Source organism: Ascoidea rubescens (genome assembly GCF_001661345.1).
Source record: "Ascoidea rubescens DSM 1968 unplaced genomic scaffold ASCRUscaffold_11, whole genome shotgun sequence".
NCBI classification, from domain to species: Eukaryota; Fungi; Ascomycota; class Saccharomycetes; order Ascoideales; family Ascoideaceae; genus Ascoidea; species Ascoidea rubescens.
This window is the reverse complement of record NW_017962923.1, coordinates 70,755-95,600: the sequence shown is the minus strand read 5'-3', so window position 1 is coordinate 95,600 and position 24,846 is coordinate 70,755. Positions and strand designations below refer to the sequence as shown.

At 32.2% G+C, this 24,846-nt stretch overlaps 9 protein-coding genes across 9 annotated transcripts; 5 read left to right on the top strand and 4 right to left on the bottom strand.

The window, feature by feature from the left end:
* Positions 1-791: 791 nt before the first annotated feature.
* On the top strand, positions 792-3,353 carry ASCRUDRAFT_81862 (kinase-like protein; the record flags this gene model as incomplete). Its single annotated transcript, XM_020194670.1, has 5 exons — positions 792-1,231; positions 1,445-2,235; positions 2,365-2,712; positions 2,878-3,138; positions 3,250-3,353. The coding sequence occupies 5 exons, from the start codon at positions 792-794 to the stop codon at positions 3,351-3,353; spliced, it is 1,944 nt and encodes a 647-aa protein (XP_020045841.1).
* Positions 3,354-4,248: 895 nt separating this feature from the next.
* SEC10 (exocyst subunit SEC10) lies at positions 4,249-7,167 on the bottom strand (the record flags this gene model as incomplete). Its single annotated transcript, XM_020191253.1, has 3 exons — positions 5,486-7,167; positions 4,756-5,389; positions 4,249-4,593 (listed from the first exon to the last, which is right to left on the bottom strand). Exons 1-3 carry the CDS (start codon positions 7,117-7,119, stop codon positions 4,249-4,251), a joined length of 2,613 nt encoding a protein of 870 aa, XP_020045840.1. The 5' UTR covers positions 7,120-7,167.
* Positions 7,168-7,758: 591 nt separating this feature from the next.
* Positions 7,759-9,729, top strand: ASCRUDRAFT_9213 (uncharacterized protein; the record flags this gene model as incomplete). Its single annotated transcript, XM_020195095.1, has 1 exon — positions 7,759-9,729. One exon carries the CDS (start codon positions 7,759-7,761, stop codon positions 9,727-9,729), a length of 1,971 nt encoding a protein of 656 aa, XP_020045839.1.
* Positions 9,730-10,781: 1,052 nt separating this feature from the next.
* On the top strand, positions 10,782-12,227 carry DUG1 (metallodipeptidase; the record flags this gene model as incomplete). The annotated part of the gene is made up of 1 exon (XM_020195094.1): positions 10,782-12,227. One exon carries the CDS (start codon positions 10,782-10,784, stop codon positions 12,225-12,227), a length of 1,446 nt encoding a protein of 481 aa, XP_020045838.1.
* A 49-nt stretch (positions 12,228-12,276) lies between these two features.
* On the bottom strand, positions 12,277-13,237 carry TAN1 (putative tRNA acetyltransferase; the record flags this gene model as incomplete). Its single annotated transcript, XM_020194669.1, has 2 exons — positions 12,277-13,101; positions 13,187-13,237. 2 exons carry the CDS (start codon positions 13,235-13,237, stop codon positions 12,277-12,279), a joined length of 876 nt encoding a protein of 291 aa, XP_020045837.1.
* Positions 13,238-13,831: 594 nt separating this feature from the next.
* ASCRUDRAFT_76929 (uncharacterized protein) lies at positions 13,832-14,851 on the top strand (the record flags this gene model as incomplete). Its single annotated transcript, XM_020193668.1, has 1 exon — positions 13,832-14,851. A coding segment is annotated over exon 1 (563 nt), but the record flags the coding sequence as incomplete, so codon positions are not given.
* Positions 14,852-16,539: 1,688 nt separating this feature from the next.
* On the top strand, positions 16,540-17,442 carry ERJ5 (Erj5p; the record flags this gene model as incomplete). The annotated part of the gene is made up of 1 exon (XM_020190743.1): positions 16,540-17,442. One exon carries the CDS (start codon positions 16,540-16,542, stop codon positions 17,440-17,442), a length of 903 nt encoding a protein of 300 aa, XP_020045835.1.
* Positions 17,443-17,620: 178 nt separating this feature from the next.
* Positions 17,621-21,649, bottom strand: OXP1 (5-oxoprolinase; the record flags this gene model as incomplete). Its single annotated transcript, XM_020191952.1, has 1 exon — positions 17,621-21,649. One exon carries the CDS (start codon positions 21,647-21,649, stop codon positions 17,621-17,623), a length of 4,029 nt encoding a protein of 1,342 aa, XP_020045834.1.
* Positions 21,650-23,427: 1,778 nt separating this feature from the next.
* Positions 23,428-24,255, bottom strand: SDT1 (nucleotidase; the record flags this gene model as incomplete). The annotated part of the gene is made up of 1 exon (XM_020189721.1): positions 23,428-24,255. A coding segment is annotated over one exon (828 nt), but the record flags the coding sequence as incomplete, so codon positions are not given.
* Positions 24,256-24,846: the final 591 nt, after the last annotated feature.

Sequence of the window (24,846 nt, the reverse complement as noted above, 5' to 3'; positions counted from 1 at the left end):
TGTTCATACTGCTTCATTTTCCCTTGTGAATCCTCTTTTTCTTCTTTCCTCCTTCTTTCAACATGCTTCTTTTTAAACAGCCTGATTCTGAGCCTTCAGACCCTTCCAACAACGATATTTCTTCATCAGCTCTATCGTCTTCATCGCTAACTCCATCTGATCCTCCCAACTCAAAACAAAAATTCAAAAAAGACACAAATGACACCTCCCATTCTTCCCCCTATAACATTTTTAACTACATTGCTCGAACAATTGGTGCCACAACCGCAAACAAAGAACCAATTAAAGAATCTAATAAAAACAATAATTCCGACCAAAATACCATCAACTTAGATAATCAAGAAAATCAGAAGTTCAAGATAAAGAACCTCAAGCTAGAAAAACCTAAAAAGAATATTACAAACTTTAAAAATATTGACGACAATACTGAAGACAATCTATCACTTTCTGAAAAAGCTTTTGATAACAACAATAATAACAAAATCCAAAAGCACAAAAATCAGACAACTGTCTCCTCTGACGATCCAGTTATGACTTCTTTATCTCATAATAATCTTGAAGAAAAGTTTGATGTTATAAATGAGGAAGACGAGTCTGATTCACTATCAATCATTGAAACTGATAATTCCAACAAAAAACAAAACAATAAAAATTCCACCCCTTCCACAAAGCTGCTGAATAAAGATCATTTAAACAGCATAGAAGATTCAGTTGATTTTGGTTCCAATATAAATGAACCAAATGATAAAATCATTTTGCAAGATATAAATGACTTAAATGATTTGGATGAAATGAATGATCTGGATGAAATGGATGATGGCATTGATCAGGTTGAAGATGAATATGATGAAAGAAACGAGGAAGATGTTTCGGATTATTGTCCTGGAGGTTATCATCCCATCAAAATTGGCGACAAATACGGCTCGTCTGGTCAGTATACAATTTTAAGAAAACTTGGTTGGGGACATTTTTCAACTGTTTGGTTAGCTTATGACTCTGAGAAATTTCATCACGTTGCAATAAAGGTCGTCAAATCTTCTGAAAACTATAGAATTGCTGCACTAGATGAAATTAAGATTTTGCGGAAAGCAAAGTCTGGAAATAAAAATCATCCTGGAAAAAAACATGTTATTGAATTATTGGATTATTTTGTCATTAACGGTCCCAATGGTGATCACATTTGTATGGTATTTGAAGTTTTGGGCGAGAATATGTTATCTTTGATTCAAAAGTTTAAAAAATTGAATTCTAAATATAAAGCAAAATTATCTGAAATAATAGTAAATTCATCAAATAAATTAGACCAAAAACAAAAAAACAATACCACTACAGCCCAAGATTATAAAAACTTCAAAAAAGAAAATTATCAAATTGAAAATACATCAAATTATTCAAATCTTTCCACCAGTGCGGCCTCTTGCAATACACAAACTTCTTTGAAAAGTAATTCAAATTTACTAGATGATGATGTCCCCCCTGAAGTTATTACAATGAACATTGATAACCTAAAGAAGCTATTTAAAAATTGCTATGGAGGTTTACCTTTGCCCATTGTCAAGAAAATTACAAAACAGTTGTTGTTGGCTATCGATTATTTGCATCATGAATGTGGTTTGATTCATACCGACATTAAACCAGAAAACATATTATTGGAAATTACAAATGTTGATCAATTGATTTTTTTAATGAACGAAGAAGACCGTTTAAATAAATTCGAAAAAAGTTATTACAAGAAACTATCTGAAGAAGATTTATTAAAACAAAAGGGCTCAATTATTGCTGGATTGAAATCATCTCCGAATATCAATCAGCTTCGCCGAAATTCTTTATCAAATACATCATTTGTTTCTTCAAATAAAACCACAAATGCAAATGAGCTTATTGAACTAGCAGACACTAAAACCTATTCTCCCAAATTGCACCGTTCTCGAAAATCATTCTATCGGAACCCTGTTAAAACTTCAAAACCTTTACCATCACCCCTTTTAAGACAAAATTCATACGCCAATTGTTGTTTGAAAAATAATGCTTTTGCCCATGGTTTGGTTGGTGATTCCGCTTCACATCAATTTTTCTGTCAAAGCAATTCCGTCAATACTGATTCTGTAAATAGTTTTGGAAATTTGGCCAACGAAAGCGGAAATTCTCTGATAAACTCTCTTTCTTTTATAAACTCTCCACTTAACAAATTGCAGGTCGATAGTAGAAGAGTCAGCAGTTATTCAAATTTGGCATGTCTCTCAATGGGCAATAATATAAGATCCACCTCTCAAACCACCGAAACAGATTCAAAAGAACAATTGACAGATCAATTATCAAAAATATTTCTCAATAAAATCAACACAAATATTTACAACGGTGCAGATTCTGATAATGATTCCAAAAAGTCAACAATTCAAGATATTGCTCAAGATGTTATTGTTGACGAATTTGAAGAATTAGATCAATATATTTCAGTGAAAATTGCTGATTTGGGAAATGCATGTTACACTGATTGTCATTTTAGCGACGATATTCAAACAAGACAATACAGGGCCCCTGAAATTATTGTTGGCTGTAAAAATTGGGGGTGTTCTGCTGATATATGGTCAATTGGTTGTTTAATTTTTGAATTGATCACAGGTGATTATTTATTTGAACCTAGAGATTCATCTAGATATTCGAAAGATGAAGATCATTTAGCTCAGATCATTGAGCTATTGCTTGATGAAAGTTTATTTCAAAAGAATTTAGATGAGTTTAAATCAATTGTGAGTAGATACCAAGAACAAAAGTCTTTTTTAAAAGCCTATAAATTGAGTCTCAAACAAAAGGGACGCCATGATGTGAAGAATCCTTTACAGAATATAAATTTTAAACTTATTGAATACCCAAAAGATGAAGATTATTATGATACAAGGAATAATAATTTTGGACCTTTTGTTTTTCCTTTAGAAATGATAAAATATTCGGTCTATGCAAAACATTATTTCAACCAAGGTTATACTGGATTAAGACGAATTCTTAGATTAAAATATTGGCCACTTCGAGAAGTGTTAAGTGAAAAGTACCAGATTCCTTTTGATGAATGTTCTTCAATTTGCAGTTTTTTATTACCAATGTTGGAAATTAATCCAAAGTATCGGGCCGATGGTGGTAGTATGTCCAATCATTTCTGGCTAAAAAGGAAAAATTCTAAAAAAAATAATTTCCATAAAAATCTTTTGAATGATAAAAATAATTACAATAATACTTTTAATTCGAAAACAGATGAAGAGAATAATAATAATTCTCAAGACGATGAGCACATTGATAGACCAGCAGGTAAATGTGGAGAGGATATTGATGGTTGGTATTACTTGGTCAGAAAGTAAATCAAGCTCTGTTTTACTGTTTTTTTGCTCAAAGTTTAGGATTTGTTTATTAATTTTAGAAAGTTCTTTTTAATATTATATTGTTTAATTGTTTTTTTTAGCTTTTGTTTTATTAATTTGGTGGTCAGTTTTTTTCTTTATATTTATTTTCTTAACCCATTTTTTTATATTCACTCTGAATTGTTTTAATTTTTAGGTTTAAAATAATTGATATACTTTATATTCATTAGATTTTTCATTGATTATGGTTTCTTTTTATTTTATTATCCATTCTCTGGGCATTGTTTTGTTTAGCTTTTCTTTGTCTTTGATTTATTTTGATTTTCCATTTATTTTTTCATTCTTTTTTAATTTCAGAGTTTCAATATCTATTACATTTTTGTCGCTAGTTTGTATTCTAGATTTAATTCTATTAAAGAAAAACCACATTGGAAATACTTCTACAGTGATGCATCAAACATTATCTTTGAGTAGTGTTATGTTTATTGATTTTGTATTGAATACACAATAAGTAAGAATACAGTGAGTATATTGTGTATAGGTGCTGAGTTGTACTCCAAACGATAATCAACAATGGCAATCCCAATCATTCATAGCACCTCCTTCACTGAAGGATATATTTCCAGCGTAACAGCGCATACAGAGAAAGAAATCAGAAAGAGTGTTCTGAAAAGATTATACATTATATTTGTAGTCAATAAAAAGAATTATCCTGGTTCTTCACTGTATATAGTAATCCAATAATATATTCTCTGAATGTTAACTTGGGAATTCAAAAAAAGATACTATTAGACTGCTTCACTGCGCCAACAGTTGACAGGAATTATTGCTGTATGGTGCAATATAATTTGTTTTACTAGCATTCCATTAAATATTAGCCACACTAGAAATAATACTATTGAATAATTTTATTTAACATATTATTATCATAATCAGATCTCTTGGAAATAAATTGAAGTAGCAATGAAATATTTATGTTCATTAATTTTTGGCTTTCCTTTATTAAACTGTGGATGTATTCCGATTGAACAGTAAAAAGATTGGCAATATCTCTCAAAATTGAAAACTTGTCGGATAGTGATTCAATACTCCAGCTATCAATCACAGATTGATATCTTATAATATCTTTAGTTAGTACCAAACCGCCAACTGAATTAACTTGAAACTTTTTAAAATGAAGCAACAATAAACTTAATAGGGATAAACCAACTTCTGTTAAAAAGTTTTCCAAGTTCTTATCCTTAATCGAGTCTCCCTCAGAAGCACTATTTGTAAAAAGGTTATGTTTTAATATTTGATTAAAATAAATATCATTAAGAAAAAAAGAAACCTCCTCGCATGTTTCTGTGTCTTTTTCTTCTTTTACTTCCATCCCTTTCAGGTTAAAAAACTGATCTTGAACGTTGTTATTCATGCTTCCATAGATAGAGTTAGTGGTGGATTGGAAAGAGGATGGTAGTAAATTGTTGAACTTTCCCTGCTTTATCAAAAAGTCTTTTTTCTTTTGTTTATTGAGCATTAACAGAATTTTATGATTGATGATGTCCACGGTTCCTTTGACAATTAAATTAAGAGAAATCTCACAAGAAGTTAAATAACCATTAACCAAATTAATAATCCTCTTTTTGATATCAAATGAATTATTCACCAATGGAACTATAAACATACTAATGAAATTTGTTAAGCAATTCAATAACTCGATGGCCCTATTGATAATAAATAAGTAGTATAAATCAATAGTTTTAACAGAAGAATTTTTATAATCTAAGTGAATCAACTTATGGTAAGAGACTTCAAAGCCAAAATCCAAGTAATTTGTTCCAATACCATAAATCAAAATTTGAACAACTTCTAATAAATAATCGGGGATTTTATTGGGCTTTAATTCAAGGATTCTGGATATTGACTCCACAGAGCTTTTTAAAACTCTATCAACAGCTTCAAAACTGATGTCGGAGAAGCAGTCATCAACGTTAGCAGCATAGTTGGATGGAATAGCATTTTTTTCGGATTTGGTTAAATTGTTGTGATAAAAACTATTTAAATTAGTTGAAGATTTTTGTGAAATCAAGACTTTTTCATTGATTAATGAAATTTTACTTGATAAGGAATTTGACCTTTCAAGTTTTGACTTCATAAATTGCCTTAATTGAACTAATTTATTGTTTTCAATTCTTAAGCTACCTTTGCTTTTTGGTAAAATATTTGTATTAGAAAAATTGTTTATAGAGATGGAATTTGAATCATTTAGAGATTTAATTGAATCTGCATTATTAATTCTGGACATCAAATTTTTTTCTTTAATAGCCTTTTCATTTTTGATTTCAAATGGTAGAGTTGTATTTAAAATTATATCTTCTAAAGATTTTTTTTCTAAATCAAAATATTTGTCATTTTTGTTATTTATGTATTCAGAAAAGCAATCCTGAGCTAGTTGATCTAGTAAATTACTTAGGTCTTCGTATATTTGAAGGAAGGTGTTATTAGTTAATATTTTGTTGATTGGTTGTGAATTTTTTTCATTGAATTCAATTGGCAAATCAAGATCATCAAATTTTTTAGAGGTTTGGTCTATGTTGAGTTGTGATGATTGAAAAAACTTTTTCAAATTTTTAGTAAAATCATTTAGTAATAAGAAGGATGAGTGTAATAAACGAACAAAACTAAGATTGCTCAAAGTTTTGGAATAATCTAATAACATGGAAATGCTAGGAATTATGATTTTATTGTATAAATATTTAATAAAGAGTTCAAAAACTTTTAAAAAAATAATTTTTGGAGTATTTTTGTATGTCATAAGAATATTGATAAGTTCCAGATCAATTAATCGCAGTTTAATGTTGTTGAGAAATGATTTGAAGTCTGAATTATAGAAGACCTGTTGCAAATTACAGTCAGATAGATTTGACCAAAACTGATTGTTTTCATCAATTTGAAAAGGATTTTCAGAGAGAAATTTGAAAAATTGATGGTTATCAATAAAAATGGAAACAATGTCAGAATGAACATTAAAGCCAGTTAATAAGTCAACAGATTGTTTCATTTTAGTTGAATTATTTTGAAGATAAGCCTGGTTAAAATCATTTAATAAGTTTGATTCAAAATTTTTGGCAAAAGATTGAATTATTTCGTGAGTAAAAATTGTTTTAGGAATATCTTGAGTTTGTATTTTTTCACTTAAATTTGATAGCTTTGATAGATAGTTGGCTAGAATTTCATGATCTTGATGAATATGAGAAGATAATAGTTTGTTTAAATCATTTGAAAAGCCAAGCTTATAAAATTCATCATAGCATTTCAAAATAAAAATGGTTTCCACATTTCTCTTTTGAAGATTTGTGATTTTGGTTAATTTTTCACCTAAAGGGTTGATTAATTTGGAAACATTAAGAATTTTTTCGTCTAAAGAATTAAATTTCAAGTTCAAAGACTGAACTTGGGTGTTCAAAGTGATAATGTTATAAGAGTGGTTTAATTCAAAGTTTGAAACATCATCTTCAAGTAATAGTTTCTGGTGACTGACCGTATTATTAACCTGCTTCAATTCCTTTAACGTCGATTCAAAAGTTCTAATAAAAGGCTTTGGATCAAAAATGACTTGATTATTGTTAGTGTTGTTGATTGGGGCAGTTCGATCCTTCAGAGTATCAGTAGCATCGTTGTCCTTCGTTATTTCTTCAATGAACTCATGGACAGACAAATCTCCAAGAAAATTATCAAGACTCAAAAGAGTTTTAATATGAGGGTCTAATTGATATATATTCATAGCTGAAAAAATGAATTTGGTGGATCAACTAGAGAAATTGGAGATTTGTTGCAAGAGAAGCAGTCCAATAAATAAATAGAAAGCAGAAAACGCTCCTTTTGAGCATGTACAAGTAGACATAAAAACGATCAACAGCAGAAGCCCCATTTCACATCCCACTTGGACGGGAATGTACGTGCACATTTCCTGTGTTTTTACAGATCGTAAAACATTCTACACGTGTACTTTTGCACCAACCTGTTTCTATGTACTGTACACGTGCCTGTTCTGTCCAGAATAGCCACATGCATCAGCAGCTGCACAACAGAAAAGAGCAACAAATCCATCAATCACAAATGAATGATAAATGAATCAGCAACAAACCAACAATAAATCCAACGACAGACCATCAAAGAAGTGCTCTGTGCAAATGTCTCCAGAAACAATGAACGATGCTCCACGTCCTGTCGTGTTTGTGGTCCGTAAAAACACCTGTTTCTGAGAGCCAGTGCCAGAGAAAAGTGAGTTGGAGACTGGAGAATGCCATCATTGTACCCCAAACCTCCTATCTCTCGTTCAATACTTGGACAAACCTGTATTGAAGCTGTTATATCATCCACCACAGCTTTTGCATCACACAGAAGAAGCAAGACAAGGAAAATGGATTCCATCCAGGGCATAGTTGGCAGATACCAAGACGCTATCGATGACTTCGACATCAAAGATATAATAGACTTTAATTTTCTTGCCACTAGTGTTCATCCATTAGAATCTCATAATGACCAGATAACAGATCTATCTTTCAGATCTCACAATAGTTCTCAAGAAGACCAGCTCAATTTTCACTCTTCAGACTGCCATCTTCAGAAAATCCATACACTTCCATCATTAACTGAAGTGGTGGATATAGCATGGAACCAGATTGATTCTCAGAATCGAAATGAAATCAAGGCAAAGGACTTTTCAAAAGTGTTTGCAGTGATTGAATATTTGTTGAACAATTACTGCAGTGGTCTCTCTGGTAATGCTAAGAAGTTTCAATTTGAAAATGTTAAAATTTTAATAGATTCAATGGCAGAATCTAATCAAGAAATTCCGGTTACAAAATCAGAGTTTAAAGAGTTATTCGATAACCTATTTATTGTTCCAGTTTTGCCTGAAAAACTAAACCAGGGAAGCAACCAAAATAAGGATAAATATGATATTAATGATGATAATAAAATTATTCCTCTTGAATTTTGTACACCTGATAACAAGATTTCTTACACGTCTTCTTCCAAGGCTGATGCCACTCAGCAAGGAGATTTTAATAATGACAGTGGTGAACAGCGAAATAAATTCAATATCTCACTGAAAAAGCACATTTTAAGCAAAAAAGGTATTTTTAAAGAAACCAATGCTCTGAAATTAATTGAAATTGAAATTGATAATGATAGTGATAATGATAATGATGATATAATAATTGCTTCAACTCCCTTGCCTATGGAATCATTATCCGATTCGAATTTCAAGTTTGTCGATTCAAAACATTCTCGGTTTCTGTCTATGATCACAAATTCCACGAGTAACTCAAAAGATAATAAAGAGAAATTGGGATGGAATAAAAGTATTTTCAATAGGAATTTTCACGGTATACGCAAGGATAAGAATACTGATATTATGCCTACTAAAACAGAAAGCTCTATTTTTCCTGCTTCTTCTGTTGCTTCAGTTAATTACTGTGATTATGATTACAATGAGGAAAAAAACGATGAGAATAACGAGATTCATTCAAATCAAATCTACAAGTCAAAAGTAGAGGGAGATCCGTTTGAAATTATTAAAAGATTACAAGTTCAAATAGCTCAATTAGCATCCCAAAACGAAAAACAAGATGTTGAGATTAATCATAGAGATAAATTGATAGAGTCTATGGAACTTAGGTTTCAAGATTTGAATGAAAAATTAAATAAAAATCAACAACTACTAAGAGAAACCACAAATCAGAATAAAAACACAGAAAAATATATTGCCGAAATGGAAAAAGAAAATAGTCAAATACTGCTTAAGCTATATGAAACAAAAAAGACTCAAAATGATCAAAGTAAAGAACTAATTAATAAACCAAATAATTACTCAGTTATAAATAGCGGAATTCCCATTGTTGGCGATAATATAAATGATGTAAAAGGTACTGAAAAAACTCAAAGTTCATATCAAGGTCTAATTGGAAGAGAAGAAACACAGCAAAAGAATCATGATTCTGTTATACGCTTTTCTGATAAATATAAAAATCAAATTGGAAAAATTCAAATGGAAACAGAAACTAATCTTTATAAGGAGAAACTTGTTGAAACTCTAAAGATGTTAAAAAATTATTCGAAAGAAAAACAAGTTTATATCCATGAAATGGAAAATTTGAAATGTCAATTACAGAATTCGATATTTGAACTGCATGCAAAACCATATGATAGTCCATTGATTATGAAAAAGCCATTTTACAGCTCTAGGAATAATTTGAAATTCAAAGCCGTTGCGTTGATTGTAGTTGGATTTGTGTATTATTTTGTAAGGGTTTTTTTTTATGAGCCAAATTATCTTCAAATGGCAGAAAAAGATGGAGAAGATGATTCTCATTGGCATTTCATCTAATGGTATCTTTTACTAGCTAAAAATATAAATCCAAGATGGGACTTATTAGAAGTACTATAGGTATGCCTTTTTTGTGTTTTCTTGTAGAAAATAGAAAAAGCATTCTGAAACCAAAACAGATTGATAGTCTATGAGCAAATTTCATCCATCTAAAAATCTAAAGTATTGTTTGTCCACTCTGTTACAACAAATCTCGCAGTATGATCAACACGTTAGAAACAGCTCTTTGGATTGAAAGACAAGACACCAACTGAAGCCATTATTTGGCAGTAGCCCTTCGTGTTGAAAGTATCCCCAAACAGTAGTTGCATCCTGGACAATTGGGTCCTTTCAGGTGCAGATCACCGTCATTGAACACAAAGATCAGTCAGGCCATATGACTATCCCTGCTCCAGCGGGACGGCAGTGGCTCAGTGTGGTGCTCGCATCCTGTCGAAAAAACGCTCTTTCCACTGTCCAAACACAGCTATCTGTTCTCAAAGATGTCGAGTGTGGGCAGAATATCAGCAAGATTTCTTAGCAGTGAGCCAGATGCCTCTGTTGTTCTCAGAACCACCTCAGGCAAGTTGAAACAACGCAAAGGACAGCCTGAGGAGGAATTCCAGAAAGAGCTTGAGAAGTTCTATCTCAATGGCCCTTTTATTCATTCTGATGACTGGCTCGAGGAAGCCATCGACAATCCGTTTGTTATCAACAACAAGAAGGTGCTTGAAAGAGTTAAACAAGCCTGTTCTGATAAGTTGTATTTCAGCAAATCTGTCGCTAGAGAAAATAAGTAGTCGCTACCACAATACCACCGATTGCTAGTGGTCCTACGCTTCGTTTTAGTTTGGTTGCTTTTGTTTGTAACTTGAAAAATTTTACGCGGAGGAACACATCTACCACGCTGAATTTTACAACAACTCCATTTCTTATATGTAGAAATCTATACTATGAACAAAAGCACTGCATTGCTATTTCGCCTATATCCAAGTAGAATCAATTGTTCCCATAGAATTTCAAGTTTATCACTACTTCATTATTCTTTTACTCTTAACCGCCAATTCAAAACAATGTCGACAGATTCTAAAATATCAAAGCTATTTTCGACGATTGATGACTTAAAGCCATCTTTTATTGATAGATTGTCAAAAGCTGTATCAATCAAATCAGTTTCTGGAGATGAAACCTTGAGACCAGAGGTGTTTAAAATGGCTACCTTTCTTAAGGATGAACTAATCAAACTTGATGCAACAGATGTTCAATTAAAGGACTTGGGAATTCAACCTCCTCCTGTATCAATTTCTAACTTACCTTTGCCACCAATTGTGTTGGCAAAATTTGGAAATGATCCACAAAAAAAGACTTTGCTAATCTATGGTCATGCTGATGTCCAACCTGCACAAATTGAAGATGGATGGAACTCTGATCCATTCACTTTAGTTGTCGATGAAGAAAACGACAAGTTGATTGGAAGAGGTTCCACAGACGATAAAGGTCCGGTTATGGGCTGGTTGAATGTAATTGAAGCTCATAAAAAATTAGGCATTGCTTTACCTGTTAATTTAATCTGTTGCTTTGAGGGCATGGAAGAAAGTGGTTCATTGGGTTTAGATCAATTGATTAAAGATGAAGCAAAAGGATATTTCAAAAATACAAACGATGTATGCATTTCCGATAACTATTGGCTTGGAACTAAAAAGCCAGTATTGACTTATGGTTTAAGAGGCTGTAATTATTACCAAATTATAGTAAAGGGTCCTGGTGCTGATTTACATTCGGGTATTTTTGGAGGCTGTATAGCAGAACCAATGACTGATTTAATTCAAATCATGTCAACATTGGTTGACAATAAAGGGAATATTTTGATTCCTGGTATCAAAGAAATGGTTGCTCCTGTTACTGAAACTGAGGAAAAGTTATATGAAGAAATTGAATTTGATGTTGATGAACTAAATGCAGCATCAGGATCAAAGACATCATTGTTTTCATCTAAAAAGGATATTTTGATGCATAGATGGAGGTATCCATCATTATCGTTACATGGAATTGAAGGTGCTTTTAGTGGATCTGGTGCTAAAACTGTTATTCCATCAAAAGTTATTGGGAAGTTTTCCATTAGAACTGTTCCTAATATTGACTCCAACAAATTAACTAAATTGGTTATAGAATTTGTTAATCGTAAGTTCAAAGAGTTGAATTCATTAAATGAATGTAAATGCGAATTAATTCATGATGGGGATTATTGGGTGAGCGATCCATTCAATAAAAGTTTTAGAGCAGCATCAAAGGCTACAAAGAAAGTTTGGGGAGTTGAGCCAGATTTTACAAGAGAAGGAGGGTCGATTCCAATTACGTTGACATTTGAAAACGAATTGAAAAGTAATGTCTTATTGCTACCAATGGGAAAGGGAGATGATGGAGCCCATTCGATCAATGAAAAGTTAAATATTTCGAATTATATCCAAGGTACTAAAACTTTATGTGCGTATTTACATTATTATGGAGAAAGTGAATGAAATTATTTTTGTAAAATAAAAGTAATTTTGAATATATAAAACCAAGAATCTAAGTTTCTTTTGATTGTGATTTAAGAAAAATTTGTTGTAAATTGAATTTTGATAGTTTTGAGTAGTTATTTACAACGGCTAGACCAAAATTATTTTTGAAAGCAGAAACGATAATTGTTTTATCATAATTTTTCCAAACAAAATTATGGTTTAATGATGACGAGGTTGATATATGGTCATTGATTAGATTTGTTAAATCATCTCTTGAAAACAAATTAAAATTTCTCTTTTCGAATTGGATTGTGTAATTATAGGAAATTGGAGATAAAGACGAAGATGAATTGAAAACAGGATCCAAAGCAATGGAAATTAATTTTTTGATTTCAGGTAAAGATGCAGAGCAAGAATAGTCCATTGGGATTAATTTAAAAGTGTACTTAGTTTTTTTGAAATCATTATTTTGAAAGAGTTCATTGCAAATTTTTTCAATAAATTCAGTAGGGATTATGGGCTTTTTAAATTTGAAAAAATTCAAGCAATCACATTCAAGGTTAATAGTTGAAATTGGGTTTGGGTTTGGGTTTGGATTTAGATTTGAATTTGAATTTGAAACAGACGTGGCAGTAGTGGAATTGTGATTTGTATTTTTTGGGGGATTTAAGAGTTTTAACTCATTTTTGATTGAGTCCTCAATCGATAGAGATTCGGCAGTGGGTGAGGGAGAGATGATAAGAGATGAGTCATCTGTTGCAGGATAAAACTGGAGGAATTTTTCAGCAAAAAGATCTAACAATTCTTTTCTGCAGACAGGTTCTTTGTTTCGTTGACAAGTAGCATAACAGCCTATAGTGCCTGGATCAATTGAAGAAGAAGCAAATTTGTACTGTGAGTGAAGATGGGTGGTTAGCAATGGAAAAGGAAAACAAGGTTTTGGCGATGGGCGGGTGTTGGATGGAAGAGATACATACTTTTTTTCTTGTTTTGCTTTTGTCAGTGGGTTTTCTCTTATTGGAAGACATGGAAAATTGCTTGAAGAGGAAAACAATACAAGGAAAGAAAAACAGGGAAAACAGGAACAAAAGCGATGATAAAAGCAGTACTGGCAGAGGAAGAAGTGAAATATTGCTCTTTGAAAGATTCACAGTTTCACACCGCTGAAAAGAGCGTGACACTATTTCTGTGCGGGACGTAAACAACGCAAACAACATGAAGAGCGTGAACAACGCACCGGGACCAAGAAGCGGGCACAAAAGGGGCAGGTGCATAAAAACGGTAGATAATCATGAGGTAGATAACAATACAACAAGACACCAAACAACCGCAGAAGCTCAACAAAGACTGGCTGTTTTAGACGGAAATTGCCACTTGGAAGCTGGAGAAAGAACCACTACAAAGAACCACCACTACAAAGCGCTTGGTGAACAGGTTGCGAACTAGTGCCCACGAAAGAAATCACCCCATCTGCTTTGTGAGCGAAGCTTTTCTGCGTTCTAGAAGTGCACCTGCGAAAACACTGTTTTTCTGTTGCTGGCGCACTGTTTGGAGCACAAAACACCCCGTCTGCAATGCGCCGCTCAGGTTGTCAAAGCTTTGTCAGACAAAATAAAGCTGCTTCTCATCGATATCATGTGATAATTTGACATACATACAAACTCTGCTCAAACTCTGCTCAAACTTTACTGCTCTCGGATTTCTTTTTTACTGATTATTGCCCTTTTCGATTTATACTATTTCACTTCACCATTTCACCATAACACTATTATTTCTGCACCAGTTCTAATTAACTTGTTTGAATTCTAAATCCTAAATTATAAACGAAAAGTGCTAGTCCACAAAGAGTAGACCATGAACTCCTTTCATGTTTGATTGTTTTCTATAAATTATTCCTTATTTTTCATTTTTCTATTGTTCTTTCCTTGTACTTTTATCATATATAATCTCCTGTTTTTTCTCTTTGTAACTCGTTATTTCTGCTCCATACAATCTTCATATTTTTTTTCCTCTTTCTTTTTTCCCTTCTTCTCTCTCCTTCTCCTCTGTCTTCTTTTTGATTTTCCCACTTTTTAAACCATGACTTTTAATAACAATGCTTATAATGTCACTTCCAACTGTAGCAGTAAGCTTGCTACCAACATCAAGGATGTCGTCACTACTAACAATGCTATTTCTAGGCCTCCAGCATTGCATCTTCCTTCAATTTCCTCTTTAAATATTCCTGGAAACCCTTATTACTCATCATATCACCCACACAACTCGGTTTTGAAATCTGCAAATTGCCGTTTCCAGAATCCACAGAACAGTAATACCAGTGGTTCTTTGCTGTCTTCCATACCCAACATAATTAACCATGATCTCAACAATTATTATAATAAATCACCTTCAAATCTGTCTTATGAATCTAACAGCATTTTAAACCCCAATTCACATATACAAATTATACACAATAATCTTTCTTTTAATCCCAATTCTCATCTTCCACCTTTATCCTCAAATCCCACTTTACAATCTCTACAATCTGTAACACCTACCCTGCCCACCACTATCATTCCCTCTGCCAAAAATCAATTTAAAATACTTTCTACTGATTCTACAACTCTAAAAAAGAATCTCAATAAAACTACAATCAACGTTAATCGAAATCGAATTACAAAAATCTCTTCTCTTAAATCAAAGATAGACTCTGAAAAGACAAATTCTTCCAAAAATTTCCGTGACACTGATGCCAAATGGAGTTGGACTGAAGATGATTATGAAAAAACCCTCTTTCTCTTTCGAGCAATGCTCAAATATAAAATTTTCACTTCTCCATATAGTAAAAAAGGAGAGAGCTGGTCCTCCGTAAGAACTGCTTTTATCGCAACATATGGTAGGTCTCCCTGCATTAATACAATCAAAAAAAAATTTAATAGAGAAGTCAATACAAATTATCTCCAATTAACTTCTGATGATGATCGACTACTAGATGAAAAATCACTTGTATTGAAGGAATTATTAATCCAGAGACAAAAATGTTTGAAAACTAAATCAGAATTTTCAACCACTGGAACTTATTTTAATGAACCTTCTTTCAATAACAATGTTGATTTTCTCCCCAAAATGAACAATAATTTATCTGACTTATTTTTGGACTCCGAATCTGACATTAGTCCCGATTCAGAATTTACAGCAATATATCAAAACCATGGTCTCTTTCCTGCTTGTGATAGAGATAAACTAATTTGTATGCTCCAAAGACAAGTTTCTGAATTACAGGCAAACGAAATTAATAATAAAAGATTGCTCCAGAAATCCCTTGAAGAAAACAATAACTTGTCAAAGAGACTTGAAGAACAAGAAAAAAAGATGAAACACTTTTTGTTCAAAACTGCTATTCAAAAATAATAAAACTTTTTCTTTTTTTTTGATTGACATGGTTGGGTTTTTTTGGTTTTGAATACTTTTCACTGATATTTTTTTGTTTATTCATTTTACTTATTTTTATTTCTTTTATTTCTTTTTATTCCTTTCTTTTACGCTTTTGTTATGATTTTTTTGTTCTTTATCTTGATCTGTTTTTCCTCAGTTTAATCAGAGCTCTAATTGGGTTGGTTTTAAATATATCTGACTAATTGAATTTTAACTACAAGTAAGTGAGAAAAGAGCCTGACGATAAAGAAGTTATAGTAAATATTCAACTTTATGACTAATTAAGAAAAAGCCATTGTAGCTCATCTCTTTAATGTTCTTTATCTGAAATGCAGCAGAAGCAAAAAGCTACACATGTGTAAATATCACGTGCACATGTTACGAAATGAAACTTTCTCATCCCACATTCTGTTGAGATTCGGTAGACGTGATTAAAATTCAGCTAGCATATATAGATTAGTTCTCTCTTATGTATCCCTATTTTCGAGTAATAGGAGTGTGCAATTTAAGATAATAAAAGGTGACTAAAAGGAACAGACTGTAAGACTACAGAGTAGCAAGTATGGCTTATTTCCAAGGGGAAACGAGCTTTTGTGCGGATTGCTTATCCTATCCGTACATGGCCTATCCGTATACGAGATACGGATAAGTTTTGCTATAAATAGTCGGACCAAGTTCCGTTCGCTTGACGAAACGAAAACAATAAATTATTCTTTTCTTTTTCTTCGACCATCGAGCTCGAATCACTTTCCAGATGTCACGTTACCCACCTTAGAAAGGGTAGACTCCGAAGACATTCGAGTTTTCATTCCAGGTAATTTTTTCCAGAGCTCCAGCGTTAGTGATACATTTCCTTTGAACTTATCTCTTTATTGTGTGGTGTCTGTCAATCTAAATCCTGCTCTTTCAATCGACAATGAGAAGCCAAGTTGATCAAGAAATTTTTCGCCTAAATCAAGAGCTTAAGAAAGATCTTGGACAGGATGTGAATTTTTACTCATGGTTAAATTTGTCCAGAGGGGCATCTTCCACATTCAATGAAATAAACAAGGCTTACAGAGCTCTTTCTAGAAAAATTCATCCTGACAAAATTATTAAAAAAAATTTCCAATCTACTAAGCAATTTAAAAATGCAAAAAAACTAGCAACTCAAAGATACCAGAGATTGTCAGCCATAGGACAAATTTTGAGATCACAAAACAAAGATAGATACGATTTTTTTTATAAGAATGGTTTTCCTGTTTATAGGAATGGTAATTGGCTATATGAAAAATTCAAACCCGGCTTTTTAGTTGTAATTATTGGCTTATTTATTTTGATTTCCGTTTTTCAATATTTTGTGTTGAAAATTCAATATAACGGTGATTATCAAAGAATCTTAAATTTACAATCTGACATCAAATCACAGGCATGGCCTACTGGAACTCCACCAACTGATGGTTTGCAGAAAAAAGTGTTTTGTCAAAGAAACAACAGTTATTTTTTGGTCAAAATCGATGGAACCGTTTGGTTAATTGATAAAGAAAACGCTGATTTACTATATCCAGTCCAAGCTACTGATTTGAGAAAACCATCAATTTTCGACACATACTTTCTAAAACTACTAATTTTTTTCTACAATTATACTTTCGGTAAAATTTTTTCATCTTATAGTTCTGACAAATTATCTCCTATTAACGATATTACCAAGAATGATCAACCAAAAAACACCAAAAAACACAATAAAATAAAAATAACTGATAAAAACATTGAGAAAAAAAAACTAATGAATAAAAAAGTTGCATACGGAGCTCGAAAAGTCGCCGGAAGAAGAGTTTAAGTTTCATAAGTTTTTTAGGAAATTATTTTTCTGTAATTTCATTTTTCTATTCAAATCATCAAATAACTGATTTCTATACTTGAAAATAAGAACGTATGAAAAAATAAAAGAAATTTCTTCTATCACCCAGCAAAAACAAAATTTGTTTTGAAAGTATAAGGTTGTATTGTTGGACCTGTTAATTTGTTTCTTGAATACGCAAACGATTACCCATTGATCCATTTCCAAAGCGCTCTAGTTTCAGATTCTTACTTTTATTAAAATTTTGAGAAAAACTATCATCCTTTTTGCCAAATCCACCTCCACCGGGAGTCAAAATTATAATATGATCACCAACATCTGCATTTATCGTGTTTTTCCCCCCAATGTTGATTTCTTTCTTTGAAATGGTTTTTCCCGCTTTGTCTTTAATGGTTTTGATCCACAAGTTAATTCCTCTTGCACCTGGTTCACCTTTCTCTAATGCATAGGGAGCCATAACTCTTCGTTCTGATAAAATAGAACAAGTGACAGGAATTCTAAATTCAATATCTCTTATTACACCATCACCTCCTTTACGTCTCCCTTGACCACCCGAGCCTTTTCTCAAAGAAAATTCGCGGAGTATGATTGGGTATCTTCGTTCAAAAATTTCAGCATCAGTAATTCTTGTGTTTGTCATATTAGTATGTACACCATCTACACCATCCCAAGAAGATGCTGCCCCATGACCACCAGCAATTGTTTCATAATAACCAAAACCTGGAGTATAGAGTCCTGTTTTTGGATCATTACCACCTGTGCCAAAAGTTAAATTATTGCAGTCACCCTGAGAACCAGACATAATATTAAATGCTTTTAAAACGACGTCTGTCACTCTCTGACTAGTCATAACATTACCACCAACCACTGCAGCATCTACAGATGGAGACAATAATGAGTCCTTAGGAATAATAATCTCAATTGGTTTTAAACAGCCTTGATTTAGGGGTATATTCTCAGCCACAAGACAACGAAGACAATAAATTATTGCAGAATAGGTGATAGCTTCTGGAGCATTAATGTTATTATATACTTGTTGAGAGGTTCCAGAAAAGTCAAAGATAGTTTTATCTGAGCTAATATCAACTTTTAGAGAAATTCTCGAGCCGTCATCCATGTATTCTTCAGCAGAAATTTCATGTCCCAGAAACTTTTTTGAAATTATTTTAAGCATATTTGAAACTGCTTTAGCGGAATTTTCTTGAATTGCAACCATATAAGACATGATTGTTTTCAAACCAAATTCAGAAATCAATAATTGGATTAATTCAATGCCCTTTTGATTAGCTGCAATTTGCGCCCGCAAATCTGATAAATTATCATTGATACACCTTGTACCAGAACAGCCAGGAAATTCAGAAGGTTTTTTTAAAAGTAGATCAATCATTTTCTCTTCTTCAAATTTTCCTTTTGTGACTAGTAATTCAGAATAAATTGCTGCACCTTCTTCGTATAGTTGTTTGGAATTTGGTGGCATGGAACCTGGCAAAATTCCTCCAATATCAGCATGATGTGCTCGAGAAGCCACATAAAAAATAATTTGTTCATTGTGAAACTTTGGTGTAATAACGGTAATATCAGGTAGATGGGTACCACCAACTGCAGGATGATTCGAGACGATAACATCCCCCTCACTTAATTTATCCTTCCACAACTTGGCTTGTGATGAAACACACTTTGACATCGAACCTAAATGAACAGGTAAATGAGGTGCATTAGCAACTAAATTTCCATTTGAATCAAATAATGCACAAGAAAAATCCAATCTTTCCTTGACGTTTGTTGAAACAGAGGTTTTTTGTAAAGACGTTCCCATCTGCTCAGCAATATCCATAAATCTATGGCCGAATATTGAAAGCAAAATAGGATCTATTTTTACTTCCTCATCAATTGCATAAATATTATTAATTTCATTTTTAGATTTATTCTCAACTTTTATGAAAATATGGGCCTTTAAAAGTATAGCTTCGCATCCAGGTTCAATGACATTGGTTTGTGTACCATCAGCTAAAATACAAGGACCCACTAATTTTGTTCCAATTTCTAATTCTTCAAGTCTATAAATTGGTGTCATTATTTTTCCTTCTGCAAAGAAAACTTCCTTCAAAAATTTTATATGATGTTTTGAAACAACTTTAATCAAATCATTTTTCTTTAACTGATCAAGTTGATCGTCAACTGAGGAGTCGCTCACAGCAGAATTACTTCCAATTCCCCTAACTCGAATATCGTCAACAATAATGTCTTTATGTTCAAATATAAAGCCAAATTCTCTTTTATGTAGCTCATTAAAAGATTCTAAAAAGTCCCAGTCACCTCCTTTGAAGCCTCTTGGTACCATAATTGCTGTATCAGTCCCACTATACCTTATATTGAGATACTGCTCAAATCGAATGTTTGATTCAGCAAAACCATGGTTTAATAATTTTGTTCTTGATTTAGTCTTTAGCTCATTGAATTTCTCTTCGATAATAGCTCTTGAATCATCACTAAAAACAATAGAAGAAGGAGCTTGAATTTCCTCAACAACGTCAGCTAATGCCATACCGTACGCAGATAGAACTGAGGAGTAACGATGGACTAGAACCACTGTGATACCTAGGGACTTTGCTATGGCGACTGCATGTTGCCCACCAGCACCACCAAAACTAACAAGTCGGTGATTTTGTACTATATGCCCTTTTGCTTCTGTTAGAGCTCGGATTGGTCTTGACATTGTTTCATTTGCAACAGTTATAAAACCAAAGGCAACCTGCTCAGGAGTCATTTGTTTTTGAGGATTATCTTTATTTATTTCCTTTGTTAATAAGAAGAATTTTGTTCTAACAGATTTTTCGTCTAAGGATTGATTTTCATCGGGTCCGAATATACTAGGAAAATATTCCGGCAACAATCTACCCAAGAACAAGTTGGCATCAGTTATAGTTAAAGGACCACCCTTCCGATATGAAGTTGGACCAGGATGTGAACCAGCCGATTCAGGACCTACAACAAATAACCCATTTTTGTAGAATAATCTTGAGCCACCACCAGCAGCCACGGTATTAATATCTAATTGGGGAGATTGAATAGTTACACCAGCAGTAACTGTTTCAAAAACATGATCGAATTTTCCATCGCCATATCTACTTACATCAGTGCTAGTACCGCCCATATCAAAGCCAATCAAAGGAATATTATTCTTTGAATCATAACATGTTTGAGAATAACCAACGACTCCTCCTGCTGGACCAGATAAAATTGCTCTTAGGCCAGAGAATTGTTTTGCATCAGCTAAACCACCATCAGATTGCATAAATTCACAAGAAACACCTTTCAAATTAGAATTATTTAAATCAGTGGATAAGGATTTTATTCCATTGGATAAACCTGATTCAAAGCCATTAAGATATTTTTGAATTTCAGGAGTTAAATAAGCATCAGCAACTGAAGAATTGGCTCTTGGAACAAATTTTATCATTGGCGATAACTCTGAAGAGGTAGAAATATGGGAAAACCCAATTTCTTTGGCAATTTTTGCCACAAGCTTCTCATGATCCGAAAAGGTGAAAGAATGCAAAAGACATATTGCAATCGATTTTATTCCAGTGGAATACAATAATTTTAAAGTGCTTCTCACTTCCAGCTCAACAGGCTTTTTGAGAATTCTAACAGCCTCTCCACTGATGCCCTGAACGAGATTTTTGGAATCATTTGAATTAAGTAAGTTTATGTCTGTTTTAAAACCCAAAGAATCTTCTGAATAGTCCTCCAAAGTTACTCTTTCGTCAATTTCAACCACAGACTCATAAAGCACATCAGGCCTTTTTGCACTTAAATCAAAAATATTGGGTCTTGTTTGATTACCAATGATTAAACAGTCTTTGAAACCTTTAGTTGTTACCAAAGCACATCTCAATCTCTCTCCTTCAGAACCCCTACGCTCGAGCAAAGCATTTGTTGCTACTGTTGTGCCCATCCTTATGTATTCAATTTTTGATGTGCCTAGCTGTTGGCCTCTTGGGATTTTCTTTTTCAAAAATATCTCTAAAAGACGTCGAATTCCTTCAAGGGGAGCATCTGGATAGTTCAAAGGATCAACAGATAATAACTTGATAATTACATCATCTTTTATTTCACCAGTTCCTGGATTTCCAACACAGTCGGTGAAAGTTCCACCTCTGTCAATAGCGATTCGAATTCCCATTTTTGTTAATTTAAAAAATAAGCAAAAAAATGATGATATCTTTTGATATTTTCAAAATTAACAAAATCCATTGAGCGCTGAAATTGAAAGATTAAATACAGCAACTGTTTCTCTCAATTAGTTTGGAAAAAAACTAATTTGGAACTAATAAATTGTGTAAGGCAAAAAAAACACCTATCGGCTGGTATCAGAATACGCCGATCTAAATATATTTCAGAACAGGCTATCAGGGTAAGTGCAGCAACAATTTAGTTGTAATTTTTCAATCAATCTTCAAGTTCTGATTTGCATATTGCATGCATAACTGAGGTGAAACCTTATTATACCCCGCTGTCAGCGGTTAATACTAAAGATGTAGCAACTTTTTATCTTCGATTTCTTTATTTTTATAAGACGTTGGAATAAATCAATGATTCTATAACTTTTGCAGAAAAGTCAGCTGAAAACATAGTATCTGGTAAACTATTAATAATTTATAATGATGGTTGGCAATAATTTTCATTTTATCAATGATTATAATAATAGTATTAAAATATGGCTTGAGCAAGTTAAAATTTATTATATTTTAACATAGGAAATAAAAACAATTACAAATAGTAAACGTTGATGTTTTATCAATAGAGAATGCAATTATTCTTACAAAAACTTTTCTAACTATTCGAATTTTTGCAAAATAAGATAAAAAGGATATTTTTGATAACCTATTAATATTTCGTAAGTATTATGAACACATTCATTATGACGATATTTTCGTTGTTTCTATTCTTTAGAAAAGTATTTTGAAGAAATATATTAGCCACATCGTGGTTTTGATAGGTGTAGCAGGGTTGCCTAGCATATATATTACTACATCTTACATGTACTGTGCATAAGATACCATAACAGTGGTCTTTTATTGCTCCTTTGAAAAGCGAAGAAATGGTCTTTTTATTGCCCTAGCACTAGTAATCGAGAAATTTTGTTAAAAGTAAATAAGCAATAAACTATTTATTAAACAAGTTAAAAACCTTTTAGAATGCTTTAAATCAAGTTATAAAAAAAATGAAAATTTTGACTTTTCTATATAAAGAAGTAAGATGAATGGAAAAATTTCAGAAAATGAAACTTGCACAAAGATCTTAAAAGAAAACTATTTTTTCGGCAAAAGATAATTAAAGATAGCTATTAAAAAGAAAACATAAAAATAAAAAAACAAGTAAATCAAATAATTTTTTTTTGGTTTTCAAAATAATTTGTATTTGAAAATAAATCTAATTATCATTTGTTTCATAGTATCAAAAAACGGATTGAGTAGATACTTTTTAATTTTAGTTTTCGAAATTAATTAAACATAGAAAAGATAAAAGACATTGAAAAAAATGATTAACAGATATCAATGAAGTTCTAAATTTGCTGATAAAAATAAATCACTAAAAATATGTATTGTTTGAAAATAATTGATCTTCAGCTGAGATGAAATTTTCTTGTATGATTTTTATGATTAATGACAAGGTTTTTAAGTGAAAAGTGATAAATTTGTAAAAGGCTTTAATAATAAGAAATTAAAGTTTAATTTAAATTATAATAAACGTTTTTCTGATATACTCTATTCTCGAAAACAAAAATTGTCATAAATTTTGTTTACTATAATTTTAAGAGAGGATTGATAATAATTATTGTATTTAGAATGATGATAATATTCAATGGAAAATTGTTTTGATAATTTTCACAGACTAAATTAAACACAGGTTAATGAAAAAAATTCAATTCATCTCTTCTTCTGTATAATGCTTTTGTTCGAATAGTTCAGGAACAACTGTAGTTAAATCGTGAATATCTTTAATTAATATACAATTGTCTGCACAATCATTGTATTCACTTTCATCTTCAATTAGATGAAAAACTTTTTTAAAAAAATTGTATTCTTTTGCCTTTAAGCAATTCAAACGTGAATCATCAATAAAATAAGCGTTTTCCTGAGAATTAACCACACCAGAATCATTAATTGCCTTTAAAAACATCATTTTATATGGTTTACAAAGAAAGTTTTCTTGAGCATAATCACAGTAAGTCAATCCATCAAATAAATCAGCAATTCCTAGTAAAGAAATGACTTTGAGTGCGTGGTTTTTATAAGCATTTGTGAATAACCAAAGTTTGACATTTTTATTTTTTAGCTTGATCAAAATGTTTCGTAAAACCAAATCCTTTTTAATAATATCATGTAAAGGAAGTGCATCATCCACTTTTCGATTATATTCCAAAGCATCTATGGAATGGAGTGTTTTTAATCCTTGTATGGCTAGCCCATATTCCTGATAGTATTTCAGATTTAATCCTATGGCATCGTCTGAAGATAAATTTAATTCTTGAGAAATATAGTTTTGAATAGCTCTCTGCATCATTTGATGAATTTGTAATTTTGATGAATATAAACAATTATCAATATCAAAAAAAAACACTTTTTGGCTCGCATTATTAGAAAAATCCTTTAAACTATGGATGGGAAATGTACATTGCAGTGTTGGAACTGGGTGTTGGTGGGATTTCAAAAATTTGTTTTCAAGTTCTTGAATTTCTTGAACTTCTTCTCTTACTTGGGTGAACTGTTGTTTTGTCATTTGTAGATATTAGAAATTAATGTCGTTCAATCTTGAACTGCCAGTGCCATATAAACGAACGTTGAGCTTCCTATGTCCTAAAAATAACTTTTAGTATGTGGCAGAGACAGATTCTCAGACCTTGCTCCGCGTTCCCAAAATATCCTTATCAGTTACCAGTGTCACGGATTTTATACATGCAAAACGAATATCGCCACAATCTTGATCGCAAGATTGTTGATTGCGAAATTGTTTATGAACACGTGCTATTCCGATTTGAAATCTGTCAGTGTACCGTTTGTACCGCTACAACATAGTCCTAGATGGCTCGGAAGCCATAATGCAGCCAGAGAAACGATACATCAGAAAATTGGCTGCAAGAACAGCAGAGGAAGCAAAACAACAACAATTATAATATTTTATTTTTATTATTATGAATTACTTTAGACCGATATAGAATTATATAAAAGGCGTTGTAATTTGATCAATTTCGAAAGAAAGGGATCAAGTCTTCCAATACATATTTCTAGTTCTGTTCGTGTTTACATAAAAAGCCCTAAATTACGGTCTTAGAGTGTAAGCCCCTGAGAATTGGAATACAGGAAGCCTACGGTTACG